Raw genomic sequence first — 26,048 nt, 5'->3', positions numbered from 1 at the left:
TGTCTCCTCTCTCTCTACCACGCTTTGTCTGTATTCTTTCACTTTTTCTCCATCCTCTTCTGTTTTTCTGTCGATTTGCCCTTTGCTGCAGATGAGTAGAGGCAATTGAAAACTTGTCAGTGATGTTTTTATGGAGTCGTTTTATGGCCCCCACATCCAGTGCTGATACTTTCCAGACCTCAAAAATTGGTGGAGGTATAATTTTAGTGGAGCTTTTGAAGTTATTGGTGCGTCTCACATTTTACATCTAATATGTAAAATGTGATTGCTTCATTTTTATAGATTCTATATACGTCTGGTTTTATCGCTGTGTGCTTTTGTCTAATAGCACAGAGGCAGTAGGATGTCTTCGCATCGATTGGATGAGTCTGTTTACAGTACGGGAGTTGATTTTTTGGAAATGTTTTCTCACAGTCTGAGAAACTGCAGGAGGCACTTTGCCGCTGTTGTTTGGCTTTTGTAGACGAAGCAATTAGTTGATTATTTGACAACGTGACTGGCACAACAATTGATCATAAAAAAATGCTTCAGCGGCAGGTATGGCTTCTGTTTTTTGAGGTCAGTGAGAAATTTGAAATTAAGTGGTTGAATTAGAAACAGCCTGTTTCCAGTACACATACTCAGAGTTGACAGAGGTCAAAAATTGATTGTGCCGGTCGACCCCTGTAGGAGCAGCGGGCTACAAAAAGCACCGCAATCACCGGCTACAGTAGCTTACAATCTGACATAAATGTGGCAGAGTTTTTATTCTGTTTCCACACAGACCTTTAACAAGTAAAAACAGACAGGTTTGATGGCTAGATATATTCTCCGTATTGATGCTGTTCATCATTCAGCTTTGTGGCCCAACTAGGCTTGGTTTCGATTCGGCTCCTCCATTAAGGCAAACCTGACATCTTTCCTGCAGAGCTAATTTATTGCATTTTAACAGGAAAGCTTCCGCTCAGCAGGGGAGCTCAAAAAATTGATCACATAGGCCTTTCAGTGTCTGCACTGCATTTACTGACGTCTTTTTCTCTCTCTCTTTGTGTTCTAGGTGTCGGCATGGGGAGGATATGTGTTTATTATCAACCTGATTCCTCTGCATGTGTTTGTGCTGCTGCTGATGCAGCGCTACAGCAGAAGAGTCTACATCGGTAAGGTGGTGCACACAGATGCATACAGGGTTTCTGCAGGGCATTAAAAAGCATCAAATTTGATTCTCAGCGGCATTAAAAATTCCTTCTGCAGTTTTCAAGAAAAATATTTGACAATATATAATAATAATAGTAATATATAGTTAAAGACTGCGATTCGCCGGATATGTACATCCACGTAAACATGCAGAACCATTGTGATAATTGTTCCTATCAGACGGGTACAATTGCCGTAAAACTGGATGTTTGGAAAGTGGCTGGCAGGCTGGACCAGGTGGAGTAGAGCTGGGAAATGGGGAAATGCAAATTCGAGCAAAAATGGCTAGAAAACGTGGAATTGAGAGAAAGACCACAGCCCGTTGGTGGTCAAGACAGAGAAGGAATTTTTAGTGCTTGTGAAAAAAATAACAAATGAAGCTTGGTACAACGGGTGTCAACGCCATGAAATCTCACATGCAGTCCGACGGCCATAAATCTGCTGTGAGAGGCTGTAGCTAGTTACTTTCCTGTGACCAACAGCGTAACGTCTTCAGCATCTACTTCGACCCCCACAAACGGCACAACTGCAGCTGTAGTGACCACCGCTACTGATGGAAAATCAAGCAGACTTCGGGCACGTTTTGGGTCGAATGCAACGCTGCAGGCGGAGTTGCTCTGGTGACTGAACACTGCTGTGCAGCACCACTCATGCACATCCAATGAAAGCATTTCTGAATTGTTCCAGGCAGTGGTCTGCATTCAGAAATAGTAAGATGTATGGACAGTTTTCATATAAAAATCATCTTTTACAAAAACACAAACCTGTGCAGTTTTTCTTAATGGTCATGGCATTAAAATTTTTACAGTATAGCATTAAAATGGCATTAAAGAGCATTAAATTTGACTGGCTGATTTGTGCAGAAACCCTGGCATATCACACAAGCAATTAAACCACACTGCAACTTTGTCTGTGTGACTTGATACTTGAAACTCCCCCACATGCGGCAGCTGAAATGTAAACTGACCACGCTTTCAGATTCTCCTGTTCTCTTTTTCATTAGAATATGTGTCTTCCAACGCTGCTGCCCGAGCGTTTGACCCTGAAACAAGCGCAAATGCCCAGTCACGCTTGTGCTCATCTCTCACAACCGCAAGCATTCCATCATCAGCAGCGCAGACATCCACACACCCACACACCACTTAACAGTAAATGCAACCACCTGCCACCTGATCCTCTTTATATATTTATTTTTTTGTGTGAATACTGAAGGCAGAGAGGCGGTGAAGAGGCTAGGCTTGTTATCCCGTGGTACATCCCAGTCAGAGAGAGCACAGTGCGGCTCCGTTGGCTCAGAGAACTTGAGCTCAATCCTTCAGAACCCTGCATCCGCCCGAACATCCATCGTCAGCTTAGCTCGGAGCTCGCTGCATCCACTCCTGTTGTGGTCAAGATAAACGATACCGTGTCAAGTATCATTTATGCACGATGATAATTTTCACTCGCCGTCGCTGCTTGCTGGTCTTTGAGCGCTTCATAATAAATGACGGCCTCTTCACTGTGAGAGGGCTCTGACCTACCTCCGCTCCGTCTCCAAATGGTTCTTCAACAATCAAATTCTACTTGAGAGTCGGGGCTGTTAGATGAGGTGGAAAATTTCCTTCATATCTGCAGCCTGACCATCATCCACTAACCTCATGCACCTTTTACTCACTAATGGAAGCAGGAGAAATGCATTTGTGGAAATGTTCTGATGTCAGAAAAGACATTAGGTCCTCAAGCACTTGCTCTGTTCTTTACCTTACCTACTGGCTTTGTAGCCCAGTTATTCTTTTCAGAGCCAGGTGCCTCAGTCACAGTGACAGAATCTGCAAAAAAAGAAGAAAAAATGAAAATCCTGGTTTAATAAAATGCCTCGCAGTCTGTGTTCCCTCACAATTCATCTCTCTCTGTCTTGAGTCAATAGCAGATGTGTGAAAAAGAGATTGCTGAGGGCGGTCACAACTACTTCAAAAAAGAGGCACACTCTTCAGGAAGAGTATGAAATCTTAATTAAGCTGGTGCGTCTGCGAATCGGTTCCCTCAAGCTACAAAGGTGGGAGTTGCACTGTTCTCAGCACCGTCGTCTGACTCCAGGCCTCGCCGCCACACTGCACCGAGCCAGCTCCCATTTTCTCAGTAAATGACATTAGATTAGGTATTTTGTATTTACTCCCTCTGAGGTATGACAGTGAAAATCAATAGACTTTAAATACCTCTATTGAGGTTTATTTCCCTCAGTGGGACCCAAGCTGGAGTGCAGGAATAGAAGAAAAGCTGTAGTTTATTTTCATAGTTTGAATTCTCACCCCGTCTGTCCTTTCTGTCCCTGTTTCACCTTCCTGTTTTCCTATTTCTTCTCTCTTCACAGCTTACAGCACTTTCTACATCGTGGGGCTCGTGTTGTCAATGCAGATTCCCTTCGTCGGCTTCCAGCCAATCAGGACCAGCGAGCACATGGCTGCTGCTGGTAAGTCCCACCCTCTCCACCTGCAGAGTGACTAATACTGCATTTTCCGGAAACAACAATTTCTCCTCCTAGAAAATTAGCCATGAATGTCACACTGTCTGACGAGGAAAGAAGTGTGGCTGCTTATATCCGCTGTTAGGAGTGAATCATAACCAAATGTGACGAACAGATACGAATGCACAACCTCGTTTCTCCTCGTTTTACCTGAAGCAGTCACAAGAAGTTGATTGTGCTGAACCCTCTGAACCCCAAAACCTGGCAGCTGGTTTGAAAGGCATGTTTTGTGAGTTGGTTTTTTTTAATCCCAACAATTGCACTGTTTATCGTAAGAAAAAAAATGATTGAATGATTGCAGGGGTGTCAAACATGCGGCCCGTGGTCCAAAACTGGCCCTCCAGAGGGTCCAATCGGACCCGTGGAAAGACTTTGTAAAGTGTAAAAATTCCAGAGAAGACATTAACTGCAGATTGTAAATTTGTAAAACTTTAAATTTAAAATCATTTCTAGACCATGACAAGTTGTTTTCATCATAAAATAAAATACTAGATTGCTCATTGTTCTTTTGTCATTTTGTTTCTCGCTTTTCTCTTTTCGTGTCTCATTTTTGTAATATTTTGTCTTGTTTTTGTCTGACTTTTGTCATTTTGATCATACAGTAAAATACTATATTCCTCAGTTCCAGATACCTGTGATTAAATATTTTGTTCCTTTGTAGACACTTTGTGATCTGGAAGTTGTAATGTGTAAATGATAAATTGAGGCAAAATATTGTTGAAATGTAATTTATTTTTCTTCATAAATTTCAGATTGTTCATAATGTTTTGTAAAAAGATAGTTCATAAATGTGAACATTTTCAGAACGTACTTTTTTGCTTTAGAGCAAAGGAAAAATTAAGAGTTTTCATTATTTATAGGTTAGTATCTAGTGATTGTACTGAAAAATTAAAGAGTAAGTTTGAGGGTTAAATTAAAAAAATTAAAAACCAAAAAGTCAGATGATTAAAGAATTAGAGAGACGACATCACACCAAAGACCCAGGCAGCTAAAAGTCAGATAAAACAAGAGAGAACTTCTAAAATAAACAGGATATAATACAGAATAAAACACTAAAACTAAATAAAGCTGAAAGTAAACATCACATAAAAGCAAATCTGTAAAAGTGGGTTTTGAGAAGCGATTTAAAAGAAGTTGCTGAATCTGCAGGTCTCATCTCCTCAGTCGAAGGGTCCTGACGGAGAACCTTTAGATTTAAGCTTCGACTCTGGAACGACCAAAAGGATCCACCTGAGGATCTGAGGACATTCTCATACATGTCTCATTCAGACTTTCTGCCAGAAATAAACCATTTGCAGTGACCAGATGTGGTAAAGAATGAAAATCCTGAGCTTAGTCCAACTGAGAAGCTAATATTCTGTAAATCTGCAGGCTGTTTACTCAGAGCAGAAAGGAGATGCCAAAAAAGATTGTGTAAAAAATTCAACCTACTTGATCAATTTAGTAAATACAGCGTGGCTCCAAAATAATATACAGAGGAGCAAGTAGTCAGCAGGTTGTTGGAAGATCTAGTCAGCATGATGAAATGTCTTTTAGAGCTGAGAGGTTGTGAACATGAAATAAGGCCTAGTTAAACAGCTTTTTAAATATTTTTTTGAAGAAAAACAGTGTTTCAGTGTTGGTAAAAGTCGTGGGCACTTTAACAAATGTTGCATATGTTGATTCCTTTTTTTTTTAAATTACTGTAAGATAAATCATGAAAGAAATTCAACTTTGGTTCATACAGTTTTATGATTTATGGCATTATAGCTTTGTCATACTTCAAAAAAAGACATTGTGAGTTCTCTTCTAAATGTGACTGTGCTGTTTCTATAGAGAAGTAGGACTTTATGTTGCAGTGAAAAATGAGCCTGCAGTGAATAAAAATGTGACATGAGCAAAAAACAAAACACTGCTTGGAGCTCAGAGGGTAGCTGCTTTAATTAATATTTTTACGTGAGTGAACAAATGGTGATATTGTGGCCAAAAACTTGTTAATGCAGGTTCGAAGTTATTTTTTTCTCAACTAAAACACAACCCTTTCTTACCATGAATTACAATGAAATGATTTAACAGTATATGGAACACTGTTTTTACATAAAATAATTGAGGAGACTTACTGTCTGGGCTTTGCTCAAGGACACACTGATGCAGTGCACAAATTGTATTTTAGAGCTGTCACGTCAATTTCCAGCCTGCCCTGACCCTCCCAATAACAACACAGTCGGTGGGAGTCATTCATCTATGGAAGGTGTAGCTCCACCAACATGCTTGATATCCAACGCACCTGCCAGCGGAATTGAATCCCCTTGTGCTGACAGTGTTAGTCACGCTCTGCCTGTAGGAGAACACTGATCTAGGATATATCTACAAAACAGAAATAAGTAAGCCGCGTCGCATGCCACCCATATGGATTTAGCACAGGGATGTCAAACTCATCTTAGTTCAGGATCCACATTCAGCTCAATTTGATCTGAAGTGGGTCGGACCAGCAAAATCACAGCATGATAACCTATAAATAATGACAACTCCAAGTCTTTCCTTTGTTTGTCACATTTAAGGAATTATTTTTTTGCAGAACATCACTAACAACCTGAAGTTTCTTAAGAAAATAAAGGAAATTTCAACAGCATTTTTCCTTAGTTTATCATTTCCACATTACAACTTCCAGATCACAGAGTGTCTACGAAGAAACACAACATTTAATCACAGATGTCTGGAACTGAATGATTTAGTATTTTACTTTATGATCAAAACGAGAAAAAAATACAAAACAAGACAAAATATTACAAAAAAAGAGACAAACGACACGAAAGGAAACAAAAATGAGACAAAATATTAGACAAAAAAGTTACAGAGCGCCAAAAAAATGGACAAACGTGACTAAAAAGGACAAAAGCGAGAAAAAAAACCACCAAAAAATAGACAAACCCGAGCAAGATTAAAAAAACACAAAACGACACAAACGATCCACAAAATAATGAATAAAGCAAAACACAAAATGACAAAAATAAGACAAAAAGGGAACACGACAAAAACAACCAAAACATGAGACAAACATCAAAAGTAAGACCAAAAAACAACAAAAACGAGAAAATATTACAAAAATGAGATACAAAATGACAAAAGCCAGACAAACGACAAAACAAAGAGACAAAAAAGTTACAAAGTGACAAAAAATCGGCAAAAACAAGACCAAAAATGACAAAAGGAACACGACAAAAAAGACAAAACACAAGCGAGACAAAAAGGAAATACAGAACGACAAAAACATGAGACAGACGTCAAAAGTCAGACAAAAAAGACAAAACAAGACTAAATATTACACAAACGAAACACAAAATGACAAAAGAACAATGAACAATCTAGTATTTTACTTTATGATCAAACAACTTGTCATGGTCTAGAAATGATTTTAAATTTATAGTTTTACTAATTTACAATCTGCAGTTAATGTCTTCTCTGTAATTTTTACAGTCTGAGGGCCGGATTGGACCCTCTGGAGGACCGCATGTTTGTCACCCATATGGGTTTAGCAATTTAACTACTTTGCATTTTGGCGTTGTGGGTAGTTTATTAAAGCTTGTTGAGTTTTGCCTCTCAAGAGTGGGCCCATCTGCTGCCTGGCGTCACGGATGGGTGTGCACGTACATGCATGACTCACGTTCATTTGCGGTTGTTGGCAGCGATTGTGGAGAATTCGGTTAACGCTGCAGCAGGTGTACGTTGAAGTGTTCCTGTTTTCCTGAGTGTCTGCAACACAAACAGCATTATGAGAGGCTTTGAAGGATGCACCACCAGAAATCAGCCCTGCCTCTCTCCGTTGTTGGCTCTCCACTCTCTCAAAGAGCAAGTGTGTTTTTATGTCGTCGGCGGAGTAGCAGCTGTTCAGAACATCTGGCCGCGACGTTCACGGAGCGCAGCGGGAGACGGGAAGAGAGTGACAGAGCCACGGACCTGTCGGTACCATTGAGATGTCAGTCCCTGAGGCAGGAAAAGCAAAGAGGGATATAGTTACAAGCATGTTAGCACCATGGCGGCTCTCCGGGAGACGGGCAGGGCTTAACCTTGGAAGTAGGTGAGACCCGCTGTGGGCGGCGGTGGGCCAGCAGAGGAGCATTGAGATTTCACACGGGGTTTGTCAAAGGATGCTAGGTGACGAAAAAGAGAGAAACCAGACCTCGTTTCTCTTTTCAATTTCTGCGCCGAATTCGGCAGACAAACAAAGACAGAGCTGGAGAAACAGCTCTGAGAAAGTGACAGAGCAAAGGAACGGAGGGAAAGAAGTGTGACCAAAGGGGCTGTGTGAGAAAGACGAGGCAAGGCAAAGAGAGAGGCTTATTTACAGAAATCTGTCTGCATTTGAAATATGTTGTCCTGCAGTGTTTGTCTTTCACATCTGCATGAACAGCCAAAGGGGCTATCGCAGACTGCTTTGCCGAGAATTCTGCCAAAATGACAACGCTGCTTCCTAACCACGTAAACCCGCTTTGTACCCTGCAGGAGGCGCCATCAATCAGGGCCTCCTCAAATATTCAGTGCGAGTTTCCTTCGTGTGCTTGCTCATTCCCTTCTTTCTGTCTGTCTTTTTCTCAGGTGTGTTTGCACTTCTCCAGGCCTATGCGTTCCTGCAGTACCTGAAGGACAGGCTGACCAGACAAGAGTTCCAGACGCTTTTCTTCCTCGGCGTCTCTCTAGCCGCCTGCATAGTCTTCCTCACAGTGATCTATCTCACCTACACAGGTCTGTACATCCATGCAGTGGGAGACCATGTTATTGTTGTTTTGTTTTCAACAGCAGTTTGAATATTTAATTAATAGAATTATCACACTGTTTTTTTAGATTTCAGCTTTCATTTGAGAATTTTTTTTCTTTTGAAATTCCCTTTTTGTTCCATGAAGAAGTCAGCAGATACACAGTTTCTTACAAACGTACATTGCAAACTGTTTTTTCAGTTTTGTAAAGGAACAGACATACGGAACGAGTTTATAAGAATAATAAATAATAGAACACATACATATACACCAGGAAATGAGACAAACAGACAAAACAAAAAAAGCCCTGTGTAGCAGAGAAGCAGGGTGTTGTGTTACAACTTATGTTGTGTCATTTAAAGTCTGATCTATATGGGCTGATAAACTCAATACAACCATTCCAACATTTCTCGAACATATCTGTTTTGAGTCTCAGAGCAAATGTTAGTTTCTCCATTAGATAAATATCATGCACCACATTGTCTTCTATCGACGGTGGGTCCTGACATAGCCATTTTTTTGTAATGGCTTTTTTTCTGGCAACCAGCAGAATTCTAGACAAGTATATCTTAGGGCAGGAGTGTCAAACTCATTTTAGTTCTGGGGCCACATTCAGCCCAATTTGATCTCAAGTGACCAGTAAAATCACAGCACAATAACCTATAAATAACCACAACTCCTAATTTTATTCGCAGGTATCTAGAACTGAACAATATAGTATTTTACTTTATAACCAGAACGTCAAAATCAGACAAAAAAGACAAACCTCCACCAAAAACAAGACACAAAGCAAGAAAAAAAAGACAAAATATGAGACAAAAGGCACGAAACAAAACAAAAAAGAGATTAAAAAATTCGACTACAAGTGACAAAAAAATGGACAAACATAAGCAAGACAAAAAAACATAAAACAACAAAAATTATGCACAAAACAACGAATAAAGCAAAACACAAAATGAGAAAAATGCGACAAAATGACAAAAGCGAGAAAAAAAAGACAAAAAATGAGACAACACAAAGCAAAAAAAGAGACTAAAAATTCGACAAAAAATGGACAAACGACAAAAGTGAGACAAAATAATTATACAAATGACAAAAAATGACAAAAAGCAAAATGACAAAAAAGTAGACAAACAAGACAAGCGAAACAAAAAAACACAAAGCGACCAAAACGATACACAAAACAACAAATAAAGCAAGACAAAAAACACAAGCGAGACAAAAAGGAAACAAAAAAACGACAAAAATGAGAAACAAAATGACAAAAATATGAGACAAAAGACAAAAGTCAGACCAAAAAAAACAACAAAAACAAGACAAAATATTAGAAAAACAAGACAAAACGACAAAAGAACAATGAACAATCTAGTGTTTATCATCAAAACAACTTGTCATGGTGTAGAAATAATTTTAAATTCATAGTTTTACAAACTTACAATTTGCAGTTAATGTCTTCTCTGTAATTTTTACACTTTACAAAGTTGTCCCACGGGATTGGACCCTCTGGAGGGCCGGTTTTGGCCCACAGGCCGCATGTTTGACACCCCTGTCTTAGGGTAACCAATGAGTAGTGGTGGCGTCTTACCAAAGAACAAGACCTGAAAACAAAGATGAATCTTGGCTCTTAAAACCTTCTCCATGCTATCTCTGATCGTCTTCCAGAAGCTGTGAATCCCAGGACACCCCCAAAACACATGAAAATGGTTTGACCCCAAATTTCCAGATCCTCCCCAGCAAGCAGCCTGCCTCTCCCTGAATTGTTTCTGAGCTGGTGTTATAAAGAATCTGACCATTTTTTCCAGTTAAATTCTCTCCTAGACAGTGAACTGGTTGTTTTCCATTGCTAGTCCTTCAGATATTCCCATTCCTCCAATGACATGATAATGTTTCCCTCTCTTCCCCATTTTTCTTTTATGTGGGATGTATTCACCCCATTTAACTCTAGGAGACCCTTGTGTAATTTGGAGATTGTTCTGAGGCCTGCATCTGCCCTATAAGCTGAGATAAAGACTCCTAATATACCAGGACCAGATCTTGATTTTTCCATTTGAGGATTTTTAAAGTCAGACAAATGAAGCAAATTGAGACATTCATTTTTGCTCTAGAGTTGTAGCAGACTTTTTTTTTTTTTTTTTTTTTTTTTTTTTACAATTAGTAAGGTAAATGAATTGAAAAGAAATCTCAGTAGATTCATTTAGAATAAAAAAACAAACAGAAAGCAGTCATTAGTCAGAATCGTGACTAGGCAAATACAAACACCTCATTAATCAATATAAATTTCTATTACAAATAGTAAACACATAATTCATCTACAGCCGTGATCTGAAAAAAACAGCATTTTAATTTGAAAATAAACTACAATCCTGTGCTAATTCCTGTTCTAATGCCATATGTCTCGCATTTAATAAAATCTACTAATAAGGTCATCAAGATTTTATCCTATTTAACTGGCTGTCTTAATTTCTCATCATCACCCGTGACGCCACACATAATATACTATCAGTGCTACAATTCCATTTTCACATAATTAAACTCCTGTAGGTTACAGAAATATGTCTGCCCAAACCAAGAAATACACTATTAGAGTCTCCAGAATGCAGCAAATGTCAACACACTGAGTCAGATTCAACTGTTGCTGCTGTTCTCTGGTAAAGTTGGTCCAGATACAGACTGGGATGGTCATGTTTTCACCCTCGTCTGCAGCACAATATGCAAAAACTGGCTTCAGTTTGGCTGGAATTTGGTCCACAACTCGCCTTTTGTGTAACGATCAGTTGATTATATTTTGATGGTGGTCCAGATCTGGGATTTCAGCCATTTTGTTTCCTTTATTTAGCCAAAACTTCCAGCGTAGTCGAGCGCTATCCCCTGAACGTCTGACCCGCAGGCTTCCCCAGTGGGCTGCTGATCAGCGCTCTGTTTGTCAGAGAAATTAAACCTGGAATGCAAACGATAAATAAATACAAGCCGATATGGATGCCGCAGCTAGGCGTGTTGGAGAAGCGTCGAGCGTTGGCGGAGGACTGAGCTCGACCAAGTGCCAAGTGTTTTTGTGAGCGAGTTTGTGTTGTTTTTTTGACCGGCCTGGATGAACCCCGGTGTGTGCATCCAGCTGGTTGAACTTTGTCCTTGTTAATGTTTTTCTCCATTATTTTCAGTATGAGTTTGTGGCCACAGGGCAGGACTCAAGGTTTCAGACCAGACCCTTGCTGTTTATTGATTTTATTTGTCTCCTGCTGAAGTGTTGACTTATTTAAAGGATGCGCTGCGAAGCTCTTCCATCTTATTGTGAAAGACATGGAGAATGTGGTGCAAGAAAATCCACATTCTCCCGCAGAGGCCATTTTTAACAACCTTTTTGCATCATCTTACTTGCTTTTGCTTCCTTTATCTAGTGCAGGAGTATCAAACTCATTCTACTTCAGGTTCCACATTCAGCCCAATCTGATCTCCAGTGACCAGTAAAATCACAGCATATTAACCTATAAATAACCACAATTCCAAATGTTTTCTTTGTTTTAGTGCAAAGGAGTACATTCTGAAAATGTTCACATTTAAGGAATTATCTTTTTACAAAACATGAACAACCTGAAATTTCTTAAGAAACACAGGTTCAATTTCAACAACATTATGCTTCAGTTTATCATTTACACATTTCAACTTCCAGATCAGAATGCTTCTACAAAGGAACAAAACATTTAGTCACAGATATCTGGAACTGAATAGTATTATAGTATAACAGTATTTTACTTTATGATCAAAATGACAAAAGTCAGACAAAAAAACCCAGCAAAAACAAGACAAAATATTACAAAGTCAGACTCAAAATGACAAAAACGAGACACAAAACTACCGAAAATGAGACTAACGACACAGAACAAAATAAAAAAGAGACAAAAAATTAGACCAAAAAGTTATAAAGCAACAAAAAAAATGGACAAACGACAAAAACGAGAAAAAAAAATTACACAAATGGCACAAGACCAAAAATGACAGAAGTGAGGAACAAAAAGACAAAAAAGTAGAGTAACGACACAAGCAAGACAACATAACACAAAACGGCACAAAACGTCAAATAAAGCGAAACAAAAAATGACAAAAAGAAGACAAAAACACAAGCGAGACAAAAAGGAAACAGAAAACAACAAAAAATGAGAAACAAAATGACAAAAACATGAGACAAACGACAAAATTAGACAAAAAAACAACAAAAACAAGACAAAATATTTCAAAAATGAGACACAAAATGACAAAAGAATAATGATCGATCTAGTATTTTACTTTATGATTAAAACAGCTTGTTATGGTCTAGAAATTATTTAAAATTTATAGTTTTGCAAATTTACAATCTGCAGTTAATGTCTTTTCTGTAAGTTTTATACTGTACAAAGTAATTTTATGATCAAAACAACAAAAAAAGACAAAACGTAAAAAAAAACCAAGACAAAAACAATAAAGTGAAACACAAAATGACAAATATAAGACAAAAAAAGACAAGTGGACAAAAATGAGACACAAAATGCCAAAAGCAAGAAACAAAATGGCAAAAATATAGACAAACGATGAAAGCAAGACGAAAAGGAAACGCAAAACGTCAAAAATGAGAAACAGAGCGACAAAAACATGAGACAAGCAACAAAAATCAGACAAAAGACAACAAAACAAGACAAAATATTACAAAAAATGAGCCACAAAATGACAAAAACCAGACAAACGACACGAAACAAAAAAGCGAAAAAAGTTATAAAGCAGAAAAAAATTAACAAAAAGAAGACCAAAAAATGACAAAAGGAACACAATGATAAAAAACCAGACCGAAAACACAAGCGAGACAAAAAGGAAACACAAAACAACAAAAACGTGAGACAAACGACAAAAATCAGACAAAAAAGACAAAAAAACAACAAAAACAAGACACAATATTACAAAAATTGGTCTTTTGACAAAATGACAAAAGAACAATGAGCAATCTAGTACTTTACTTTATGATGAAAACAACTTCTCAAGGTCTAGAAATTATTTAAAATTTATAGTTTTGCTAATTTACAATCTGCAGTTCATGTCTTCTCTGCAATTTTTACCTTTTGAGGGCCGGATTGGACCCTCTGGAGGCCCACGGGCCTCATGTTGGACACCCCTGATCTAGTGGAAATCTTCTATAGTAAGACAGTCGTGTGGAAAAGAGCTGATGTCCCCTTCGGTATTTAATGCACACCTTTTCTGCAGCGTGTGATGAGTATCAACTTAATAAAGTATGTGGCTGCTTCTGCACATTATTTAACCAAACATCCAGCAATGTGTCACTCCAGATGATGTAAATGCTGCGGCCAGGCGTTTCCCCGGTGCATGGAGACGGTGGCACATAGCATCCACAGTAATGCTGGCGTTTTTAGATTGGTCGCCTGCCTGGCCACTCGTGTGGACGCAGAAGCCCAATCTCTTGAGGTTACTGGCTTCATCTGGTAAACGTTGAGATCTGTCAGCCATCTGAATGGAGCCGTGGGAGTCGACGGCTGTCTGTTGATTTGCCAGTTTTTGCAGGGAGACTGCGCATGTCTCGCTACAGTCTGTAAGCTTTTTTCATCTCTAAGCCTCAGCAGCACAGCAGCCGGATGGATTTCCTCAGCGTCTTTTAAAACAGAGCCAAGTATTGATTGGGAAAATCAGTGTTATGCTTTAAATCACCTCTCAAAATATCTCCATCCCACTAATTTAGCTTTTTTTCTTTGCCTGTTGTGGTTTAGGGTTATTATAAGTTATTTAGAAAGCGCTATATTAGTCACATTCCCCTTCAACGAGCAGGAAAGAACACGATGGAGCTATATGTTGATGCAGGCACATCATAAAATGTAAATATGGAAGTAAGACTTTGGTTGTGTTGTTGAGCTGCTCTGAGAGCCCCAAGGCAACAGTTCAGAGCCTGAAATGTATTCCAGATCAAAGCTTAACCAAAATAAGACATTTGTATGCACACATAAAATGCCCCTTGCAGTCTAATTTGCAGCTTAAGTGGTTTCAGTTACATTTATAAACACATCAATTCCAGTAATTAAGTAGCATCAATAGAACACATTTTCAGCATTGACATTTTCTCCACTGAGGTTTTTTTGGGGGGTGGAGTCTGCAGTTCTGGAGAAAAATTGTTGTTAGTATATTCAGATAGAATATGTCAAATTAACCGAGCCTTCCATTTCTTTCCCCCCATCCAAGCCACTCTGTTTTCCCATTTACAAAGAATGGATAGCTAGTGGACCTCACGGACATATTCACGGAATTGGACAAAAAGTACAACGGGATAATATCGCTGAGTTTACTGATATGGCTCTTAAACAGATTCAGTAGGGGTGTCAAACTCATTTTAGTCCAGGTTCCACATTGAGCCCAGTTTGATCTCCAGTGGCCCAGACCAGTAAAATCACAGCATAAAAACCTCTTAATAATGACAACTCCAGATTTTTCCCTTTGTTTTACTGCACAAAGTGTGTTCTGAAAATGTTCACATTTAATTAACTATCTTTTTAAGATAAGATATAAGAAAGCTTTATTATCTTTGTACACCGTGTACAATGACTTTCTCCCTTTTTAACGTACAAGATAAATAAGTTACACAGTCACCCATGATTTTATTGTCAAAGTTCCAATAATTGTTGTTATTTTTACTCCACCAAGAAATGCGTATGTTTGTCCTTCCGTCTGCACAATATTACTCAGAAACAGACTAACGGATTTGGATGAAATTTTCAGGGAAGGTCAGGAATGACACAAGGACCAAGTGATTAGATTTTGGCAGTGATGTGGCTTATAGTCTGGATCCATGGATTTGTTGAAGATTTCTGTATAATTGCCAGATAGCAGCACGGCATCACTGTAACTATGACAACAAATGAACGCTACATCAGCTGCCTGCTGAAGATCACATGATTGTGATCCTACTACAAATCCATGGCTGTGGACCACGAATGTTTATAAAGCTGTACTTGTGAATGATTTCAACTTAAATAAAAAGCTTATTTCCCCTTTTCATCTCTTGTAAGCTTTTTGTATTCAGAGGTTTATGGATCACTGAGATATTCTGTTTAAGTGTGTTTTGGTCATTTCAAAACAAACAAAATACAATCCAACCATTAAAATGTTATTTTACAATACTTCTAGTCTTCAAAACCTCCACAGGTTTCCTTTCCACTGTTATTTATTTAGTCATTAATATTAATTGTTGGAGGGCAAGACATATGATTCGATAGCTGCCTTCCCACATTCTGTTTATGTGCTGTATTTCTTTTCCCCCTCACACATTGAATAGCAACATACTCTAGACATCCACTGTATTCTCCTCAGGCAATCTCTGCTACATGTTTTTCCTGGCCTGTAGGTCAGATCGTATTTTCTCTGTTATTTATTCAAAGCTTCACAGTTCAGTTGAGTTTGCCATATAAATAATTACATTTTGTTGCAGCAAAAGACAGCCAAATTAGAGGCTTTAAGAAGTACTTTATTGTGTTTTTCTGCGACTAACAAGCTTCATCTCGCTTGTTTTTGCATTAATGCGACTCGGGAATCTTCCCACCAGCAGTCCTTGTGTTCCATGCCTAAATGGAAAGTGTTAAAAGACGAGCCTTTGCTTATTGATTGTTTTTCCTGTCTCTAGGATACATCGCTCCGTGGAGTGGTCGTTTCTACTCTCTCTGGGACACCGGGTAAGCTCTGCTGACCTTCACACTCTCTCCGTCGATGGAACACTTGTTCAATTGAGTGCATGTGTGTGTTTTCTGAGATGGGTATAAACCACCACCCCCCCCGCAACATCCCAGAGGGGAAAACAGAGCAGCACAGGCGGTGTTGAACTATTGTCTGACTTCCAAACAGCACCGAGCACCCTGTGTTCTCCAAATAAGCTGCACTGTGTTTGATATTTGTGCACACCCAATCAGTCCTCTCCAACTCCCCTACCTTGCTTTGCTGACTGAAGCAGTATGGGATTTTTTTTTTTTACCCCCTTTTCCTTTGCAGGCTGATGCTAATTCCTTAATGTGCTGTCTGTTTTCTCCTTCCCAGCTGTAATCACAAAACACTTGAGGGAGAAATATTTAAGATTGTATAGAAACTGCTGCGTTAAAGCCCCATTATGAGTAAAGAGGGAACACACGGATCAGAAACTAACAGCAGTAAAATAACATTACTCATCAGCAGGGCTAAATTTGGTCACGTTTCACCAAAAAGCATGTGGGGGAGCTAAATTATCTTTTTCCCTCATAATTCTGGAGTTAATCAGGAAGATCAATTGTATAATTTGTCTCAACACTCCCAAAGCACTCGACTCAGCATGAATTACATCCTGTCTGTCTCCCTCCTCCCTCCACAGCTACGCTAAGATCCACATCCCCATCATAGCGTCTGTTTCAGAGCACCAGCCGACAACATGGGTGTCCTTCTTCTTTGACCTCCACATCCTGGTCTGCACCTTCCCAGCAGGCCTGTGGTTCTGCATCAAGAACATCAATGATGAACGTGTGTTCGGTAGGGAATGGCTTGTGAAATATTTATACAGTTCGTGCACGAAAACCCCATTTCCACTGCAGTGTAGAGCGGCCGAGTGAGATATCTTCGGTGGTAGTCAATAGAGGAGTCGTCCAGATCATATCACGATCCTGTGAGTCTATGATATTACCAACAATTTTAGGAATTTTAGTTTTATTTTTAGCCATTGAAACATTTTTGTTAAATTATTTCAAAAGCCTAGTGGATGGATTGATATAAGAGCCCAGAGGATGTAGACTTTAATGCACTCCTGGCATTTCATTATTTATTTAGAGGCCATGTTATGCTTTTTGTGTTTTTCCCTTCCTTTACTGTGTTGTGTAGCTTTTTGTATGTGTGAAAGGTCTACAACAGGGGTCAGTAAATGGTGGACCGCGGTATGGATCCGGACCTGTAATCAGTAAATTATAACAGGATTTTAAATTTGACGGGTCGCTTCTATTTTTACTGGCGCAGCTTTTCCAGTGTTTACAGCATTGATTTATTACCCCAGGAAAAACACAGACCAATTACATACGAGTTCAGCTGTCCAGCGTGATGCTACTCAGCCAATGAAGTCTCTGCATTACATCGCAGCTCAGAAAACAGTTGAGAGGCGAGGGACAGACGAGAGGACGACAGACAAAAAAACGATACGAAGACAAGAGGAAGAAACATAATCAAAACTAAATACAGGGTGTCCCAAAAAAATGACATCATTTTAGATGTCCATATCACAGTGACTACATGGTCAGGAGAAATGATGCCTTTTAAGTTTTGGACATTTGGACACATTTTAGACTTGAAGATTCTTATGCCACGTCCAAATCTGCTTTCCTGTTGGTGCTTGTTTATGAAATTTTCTAACAAATTCATGTTACGCATTCACATTTGACTGAGTTTGGGTGTACTTCAGTACACAGGATGCCTTTTCTGTTACAGTGAACGGCATGTCTATTCCTGAAAGCAGAAAAATGAAAATGATCACACTTGTTTCAGCAAAAAGAGCAAACAAATTATTAGGTGATGAAATGATGTCAAATTTTTTGGGACCCGATATCATTCCAGACTCACCAGTGAGCCCCAAATGTGCTTGAGAATGACCCTGACACCATTCAGACCACTATTCAGAATACTGGCAGGACAAGCTGCAGCTCAGTTCTCCCATTAAGCAGCAGGGATGTAAGGGGAGTGATATAAGACAGGAAAAAATGTGAAAGTGTTCAGTAATTTACATTTTTTGAGGTTTAGGTATTGTTAAAGATGTATATAAGTTGGTTCAGGTTGTTCAGTCATTATTTTTTCAAGTTCTGCACTTTATTTTAAGATGTACAGTTATATTAGAAGTTATTTATTAAATTAGACATTATGATGTTCTGGACCTTTGCTTTAACCCTCCTGTTGTCCTCATTTACGGGCACCAAAAAATATTGTTTCCTTGTCTGAAAAAAATCCAAAAATTTAGCAGAAGAATTCCACAAATTTCTGAAAATTTGCAAAACCTTCAGAAAGAAAATTCCAGTAATTACTTAAAAGTTTTTCTCTGACTGGACCTCTCTGAATTTTAGTTAAATACCCCTGATCTACAAAATCAGCACAAATGGGAGTTATTCTCTCCAGTTTAAAACACTGTGTCTCACCTGCCTGAATTGCCTCATTAGGAGTCCAGATATGTCGCCATGTAACACATTTGCATGATCCTGCCTAGCAGCTAGTTTGGCACACCCACAAAACACAAAACAATGAGCAGCTTCCATGTAGTCGCTATTATATCCACATAACTTCTGCTCCATCCTTATACTCAGAGCTGGTTTACAGGAGGCAACCACCGTAACAATTAGAACAGACTGGCATTTTCAGGATGCTGATCTTAAAGATACTGGAGCTAAAACTGAATGTTTCACACAGAGTGGGAAGCGGTGAAGCAGTAATGTTCCATATGAGAAAAATAATGTGTTTTTGAGGATATTAAAGCACGTAAATACATTCTAGCAGACCCTAAAAATAAAATGATTAACCTGTAAATGTGCATAATATGGGCTCTTTAATCGATGCCTTGAGGTTCATATTTGTGGTTTTAAATTAGGGCTGGACCCGAATATCCGAATATATTTTTACTCCGCCAAGGAATGCGTATGTTTGTCCTTCCATCTGCACAACAATACTCAAAAACGGACTAGGGCTGGACCCAAATATCTGAATATTCGGTCGTGACAGTGGTATCCGGATATTTATTTAGAGATCCGAATTCAATATTTTTGCCTTATACTTCAGCCTTGGGAGTTTCTTGTCCATTCAAGGCTGGGAAATGATCCAGCTGTCGCTCACCTGGTGTTGTTCATGGAGAAAATAAATAGGACCATTCAGAGGTTCCTGAAATGTCGCTTCATTATTTGTTCATTTGTCAAAAGATTTGTTAAAAAAAAAAAAAAAAAAAAGTTTATAAAGTTCACATGCTACTGTCACAAAGTAATTTCCTGTACAGGTTCGATAAAGATTTATTCTATTCTATCTAAACATGCCCAGGTAGAGCGTTGTGATTCTTCTGCCTCTGGGTTCAAATAAAGCCACATCGATGCAGCATCTCCTGCTGTCAATAGTGTGACGCGCTCACAGCTTTCAAACAACGTGAAAGACATTGAATGAGAATGAACCTCCTTTTAAACAAAACTTTTGCTTATAGAGTGAGACGGCCAGGATCAAGGACGGAGAACCTTTGAGTGTTAGAAAGGCAGCCCTTCAGCAGTCTGTTTCTCCCTGGGACTTAATCAGCCGATTACAGTTATTGATTAGCCGTGCACCTGTTGAGCCGGGTCGGCACTTTTCAAGGACGCAGAGCAGCCGGTGTTCTCTCCGTTCTCAGCTAACATAGACTGATTATGCCGTGTTATTCTAACAACTCAATTTCTCTTTTTCATGTCTTTATCTGCTCCCAGCACTCTCTGAGTCGTTTCTTGTCTCTCCTTTGCATTCACACCGCCTTTCTCCTTGTCTGACCTTTGTCTGCTTTGTTTTCCCTTCTTTATTCTCCACTTCAACACCTCTCACCCACCACCTTATGTTTTTTTTTTAATCTCCTGCCTTCCAGTGGCCCTGTATGCCATCAGTGCGGTATATTTCGCCGGCGTGATGGTGCGTCTGATGCTGACACTGACTCCGGTGGTGTGCATGCTCTCGGCTGTGGCTTTCTCCAGTGTCTTTGAGCATTACATGGGAGACGACACCAAGAGGGAGAAACCTCCTGCTGAAGACAGCAGCGATGAGGACGACAAGAGGAATTCTGGGAATCTCTATGACAAGGTTAGGATGTGGTAGAATATCTGCTGCACTGACACTAATCTACAGCAGTAACAATGTGTTACTGGCAGGGCTGTCAAACGAGGAACATCTTTAATCAGATTAATCACAGGGCTGTGGTGGATTAATTTCGATTAATCGTAATTAGATATTTTAATCTTTAATAATCGTGTTTCACTTTGCATGAGTGAACAGACTCAAGAAAGAAGGAAATAGATAGATAGACTATAGACAGATTGACAGACAGACTATAGACAGATATATATAGACAGATAGATAGACGATAGACTATAGACAGATAGACTATAGATAGATAGACTATAGACAGACTATAGATGGATAGATAGACTATAGATAAATAGATAGATAGATACACTATAGACAGATAGACTGTAGATAGATAGACAATAGACTATAGATAGCTTTGTTGTACGCCACCTTGGGTTGTGCTATATTTGCTAATTTTTTGCCCTTCATTATGGCTTTCAAGTCTAAGTCGGACTCTTCTGATGGCAGTGCTTCGAAGAAAAGGAAAGACATCTCCATGTGTTCTGTCTTCACTGCGACGTAAAGCTTCAGCTGTCCGACTAGTTAAACTCGTGCTTTCATAATGAATCGTGAGTCGCAGCAAACTTGACTTCTTTACTGTGGCTTTTGATAAACATTATAGAGTGAAAACTGCAACAAAAAACTGTATAGCTAAACATCAAAATAGCAAACAGGAAGTGACAATGTTCAACAAACAACTTCAAAATAAAGGCTTTTTCAAAATAAAAGTACATTGATAATCCTGCCTTAAGGCCAACACACCATGGAAGTGAAATTAGATTTAATAAAACACTAGGAACAGGGCGAAACATCGACGAACAAGTTGTAAAAACAGGTCAACATATTCTGTTATCTTCTTGAAAAATGGCCCATACTTGCGTGAAAGTCGTTGGTATTCATGACTTTTACAAAGAATTGATCGATATCGGGATGCGTGTAATGGCTTTGTTTACATTTTCTCCGGAGTTTTAACTTACGGCAAAAATCATCTTACGTCAGTCTGTAAGAACGGAACTCTGATGTAAGTCGAGGACCCATTGTATAATGTGCTGTTTAGCGTCTTCCATTTCGAGTTGCTTGGTTCTGCCACTAATGGATTAACTGCTCATTTGCGGCGGCATGTGCGGCAGTAAGTCTACTTGGACAAACTGCCAGAAATGCCAGAGACTTTTCAGGGATTTTGAGTCATTCTGCGCTGCAGATGGGTTAATTGCGTTCAAATTTTTCATCAAATTAATCATGATGATGGATTAATCTGCATTAATTTTGACAGCCCTATTTACTGTACTGATTTCCCCCCTAAAATTATGTCTTCTGTCATTTTCCTGTGACTTTACGAGGACATGCTGTTTTAAATTCTTGCACTGCACATCTCTGCACTTTTAAACTTTATTTTTACTTTTTCTGTTAAGCCACTTTACCCTCATCTGTCACCCTTGTATATATTGTAAATATTATTACTATTGTTCTATTATTCTTTTATTCTTATCACTATGTCTACTGTTACATAAGCTGCTGTAACAATGTAAATTTCCCCTGGAGTGGGGAGAAATAAAGAACTTTATCTTATCTTATCTTATCTTAAATGTGACTGTCCGACATGTAATAACATGGAAAAACAAGAAAAGCTTAAAAGTGTGCTAAAAGAGCCGCCACTGACATGTTTTTCTAAATTGCACACTTTTATAGCCCCTTTCATGGTGTGGATGTGTCAGTAGTGTATTTGTCAGCTTCCCTCCTCACTCCCCAGCAGTTTGGGTAAACTGTGATTCAACCGTGATTCAGCCCCAACTGTAACCATAATTTTAGCCGTCTCGCTTTGTTGAATTTTGAGCTAAGTGCTGCCGTCACTGCTCACGCTGTCAGCTCCAGTGCACCTCGTAATCCCGTCTTTCCCACTGCTGCCCTCAAATATCTTTCTATTTCAAATATCCTTCTATTTCTGAAAGAAAATGTCAGCTCAAGGGACATATCTCATAAAACAAATTTATGCTTGTAAAACTACAAATACTTCGAATGTCATGGAGCCATAAATACACAGCATTGAGTTTAAACGCTTCATAGAATGACGCTGAATGTAATCATCTTATGCACTGTTTGAAATGAAAACTCTATTTAGACAGGCACTAAAGTAATGTTTTATCAAACAGTTTATCCAGTGTCATCAAACAGCCGTGGTTCTGGGGACGTATGGAATTAAAGCCCGTCTTTGCTAATCAGTTGTTCCTCTGAATTAGTTGTGGTTACATTTGGTTAATTATTTGGGTAGCTGCTTCAATTAGCTTTATTTATTCAGGAAGTTTAAGATCACAGCCTTCTTTACAAGAGAAATCTGTGAGTCAAAAAACTACTGTTGAAAAGTTTGGGGTACTTTTAAATGCCCTTATTTTTTAAAGAAAAGCATTTTTTTTAAAACGAAGATTACATTAACCCTCTTGTCGTCCTGTGGGTCAAAATTGACCCGTTTTAAAGTCTGAAAATGTGAAAGAAAAAAAATTTCACAGTGAAACTTCTGATGTCCACATTTTCAACATTTTTGGGAAATCTTTGAACATTTTTTGGTCGAAAAAAAAAGAAATGTTAAAAATGTTTCTTAAGAACATTCACATAAAAATCGACCAAAATCCAGCGAATTTCACTGGATTTTGGTTGATTTTTATGTGAATGTTCTTAAAGAAAAGATTAGAAGTTTTACTGATATATATGTAATCCCTTTAGATATTTTTAGGAATTTTTTTGGAAGATTTTTACTCATTTTTTGAAAATATTTACAAGAATTTTCTTGCCAAATTTGGGGGATTTTTTTTTTTTTTTTAAATAAAACTTTTAAGAGAAACTTTTAAGGAATTATTGAAATTTTCTTCCTGAAAGTTTTGCAAATTTTCAGAAATTTGTGGAATTTTTTTGCTGAATTTGTAGATTCTTTTCAGACAAGGGAACAATATTTTTTGGTGCCCGTAAATGAGAACAGCAGGAGGGTTAAAGTGATCTCAAATCCAGTCTAGACATTGTTAATATGGTAAATGACTATTCTAGCTAGAAATTTTAAATGGAGTATCCCACCTTAACACGTGTCCTTAACATTATTAACATGTTGCTAACCTGCCCTTTTTGTTATTTTATGTTGTTGAATGTTGCATCATTAAGGATGCTGTATGTCAGTATGTGACAGTTGAGTTGCTGCTAACCAGCTGGACCTGGCCCAACCCGTCCCATGTTTCTGTACCTGCTGTTGCCTTCAGCTGCCTCTCCAGCGAGTCTCTCATCCCTGCAGTCCAAGATGGTGAAGTCTGTCCATGTGCAGGATGAGAGAATCACTGGAGCGGCAACTAAATGACACCGAGGACTGCCACAGCTGCGACCTGGCCAATCTGATCTCCAGGTGCAGAAACAGGAGACGGGGCGGGCCGTGGGTAACCAGCAGCGAGTGAAATCTGAAAAGAAGCATCAAGCAGCAGAGATATGAATCAATACTTCCAGCCAGAATGAAATCATAGCACAACCTGGGTGATTTCTGAAGTCATATGCACAACTGATCACGTGAGTTCACGTAAATCTGTAGGGAGAATTGTGAATCAGATCATGGATTGTGATTCTGCCCTGAGAGATGATTTGTGATTTATGCAGAAGTCAGGATTCAACCCGATGAAGGAGAAGAATCACGACCAGAAATCAAAGTGCAGATTGTCAGCTGACTGTAAAAACCCTCTGGACACCCTCAATATTTCATGTTCTCCCTCTCTGAACTCTACTCAGCAGAGACCTTTAGGAACAGCTCCCAAAAGATCATTACATGATCTTTCGGGGCATAACTCCGATCGACGATCTGATTCACATCTCTCCCCACGGATTTAGTTTAGCATAAGGCTGCCTGGATACAAACCTACGTGATCAACGACCACCAGTAATCACACACTAATAAATATAAAAATATGTTACTAAGATTGCTCACAAATGTAACTTTATATTTCCTCAGTGGGCTTGTTTTACAGCTCTAATAATAAAGTGTTCTTTACTGCTGTTTATGAAGGCGTTTCAGATGTCATTATTGGCAGAAATCTCATATTTCCTCATTGTGTGCATCTGTTATTCCTGACTTTCAGCAGGCAGTTGAGGTGTCAGAGGAAGTAACTGGAGGTGTTGATATTTTGCCAAGTTCCTCCTCAGCAGAGTTGTTTCTGTCATTTTCTGCACCTGTAAAATAATATTAAGTTATCACAGGATTCATCTCACAATTCTCAGTGATGCATCTTCACACAGTACAAAAAAACAACTGAAGATGCTCTAAAATACTTTCCTCAATTAGTTCATTCAATAATTTACGCCACTCAATAATTCATATTTGTGGAAAGCTTCACTTTGCCTCGTGTCAGAGTAGTGTTTGTCTCCCCCTGCAGGCTGGAAAGGTGCGTAAACATGTGTCAGAGCAGGAGAAAGCAGAGGAGGGTCTGGGTCCCAACATCAAGTCCATAGTGACCATGCTGATGCTGATGCTGCTCATGATGTTTGCCGTCCACTGCACCTGGGTCACCAGCAACGCCTACTCCAGCCCCAGCGTGGTGCTCGCCTCGTACAACCACGACGGGTAAGAGCCGGACACGTGCACGCTCGCCGCTTTGATGGATGTTAAATTACCACAAGAGAAAGAGCAGCGTCCCCAGTAATAGTCCATAATGCAGACGGATGGATTCCACCACCTTGCATGCAAATCAGCACACGTGTCAGTGCACGGAGGAGCGCACGTAGCAGGAGGACAGAGCGGGCGCATGTATATTTCATAAGAAGTCTGTGGAAATATTGATAAGTGAACCTGTAAGCTTTAATGTGATTGTTTAGCTCAGTTTTTCTGGGTCGCAGGAAACATCTGTGGACCATCTCTGAATTTGCAAAAAGCCGATTTATTATTCTCTCTGAGTTTCTTTACAGGCATAATTATTCTACTCAAGCATTTGGGAGGAAATATTGAAGACCAAGACTAAATGGTAGATGCGAGTCCTCATGCATTTATTAATGATTCTACAGTAGTTCTCAGACAATGGTTGAACCGTGCTACTGGGAACCTCCTGCCTTTTTCCTCCTGCACTTATACACCCACACACTCGCACACAAACGCAGACACTAATATAATATGATTACCATCCCTCTTGTTAATTGGTTGCCTGGCTTTCTTTCTGTCTGCTCCCTCCGCTCGAGGTAAATTTAGGACGTGAACGTCGAGGTGTGTTTTTAACCCTCGGTTTATTATGCATGGATGCTCTATTTTCAGCTGTTGTTGCCCTTCTGATTCAAAGGCTTAACTGAAATATTAATAGCCTCGGCAGCCATATGCCTGTCAACGCGCTTACCTGTCAACCTTATTTCCCTCATTAGGACGCGCAACATCCTGGATGACTTCAGGGAGGCCTACTACTGGCTGAGACAGAACACAGACGAGCACGCACGCGTCATGTCGTGGTGGGATTACGGCTACCAAATAGCCGGCATGGCCAACAGGACCACGCTGGTAGACAACAACACGTGGAACAACAGCCACATAGCGCTGGTAAGACCTCGTCTCTTTGCTCTGTTTTACTCGTTGACACAGAAACGACTGATTTCTAAACAAAATCCGTACAAACAGAAAAATATTCTGCATTTCATTCTGTGGCATAAAACTCTGGAACAGTCTGGGTAATCGGATAAAACAACGTCCAGACATGCAGCAGTTTACAACTAAATGCAAAGATAATGTTTTCACAGGATACAGGGATGAAGTGGGGGTGTGCACAGGTTACTGGTAA

At 39.3% G+C, this 26,048-nt stretch overlaps 1 protein-coding gene across 1 annotated transcript in view; it reads left to right on the top strand.

Annotated features, from left to right (window-relative positions):
* The window catches only part of LOC111564866 (dolichyl-diphosphooligosaccharide--protein glycosyltransferase subunit STT3B), a 122,149-nt gene that overhangs the window by 80,071 nt on the left and 16,030 nt on the right, over nt 1–26,048 (top strand). The window contains exons 5-12 of the mRNA XM_023264701.3: nt 1,037–1,136; nt 3,524–3,622; nt 8,252–8,398; nt 16,055–16,103; nt 16,769–16,923; nt 20,012–20,223; nt 24,666–24,853; nt 25,639–25,810. Of these exons, the coding sequence (XP_023120469.1) occupies nt 1,037–1,136; nt 3,524–3,622; nt 8,252–8,398; nt 16,055–16,103; nt 16,769–16,923; nt 20,012–20,223; nt 24,666–24,853; nt 25,639–25,810 (1,122 nt within the window). The remainder of the gene's footprint in view (nt 1–1,036; nt 1,137–3,523; nt 3,623–8,251; nt 8,399–16,054; nt 16,104–16,768; nt 16,924–20,011; nt 20,224–24,665; nt 24,854–25,638; nt 25,811–26,048) is intronic.

Source organism: Amphiprion ocellaris, chromosome 15, assembly GCF_022539595.1.
Source record: "Amphiprion ocellaris isolate individual 3 ecotype Okinawa chromosome 15, ASM2253959v1, whole genome shotgun sequence".
NCBI classification, from domain to species: domain Eukaryota; kingdom Metazoa; phylum Chordata; class Actinopteri; family Pomacentridae; genus Amphiprion; species Amphiprion ocellaris.
Note: the sequence above shows the minus strand (reverse complement) of the source record. Positions and strands in the feature narration are given on the sequence as shown.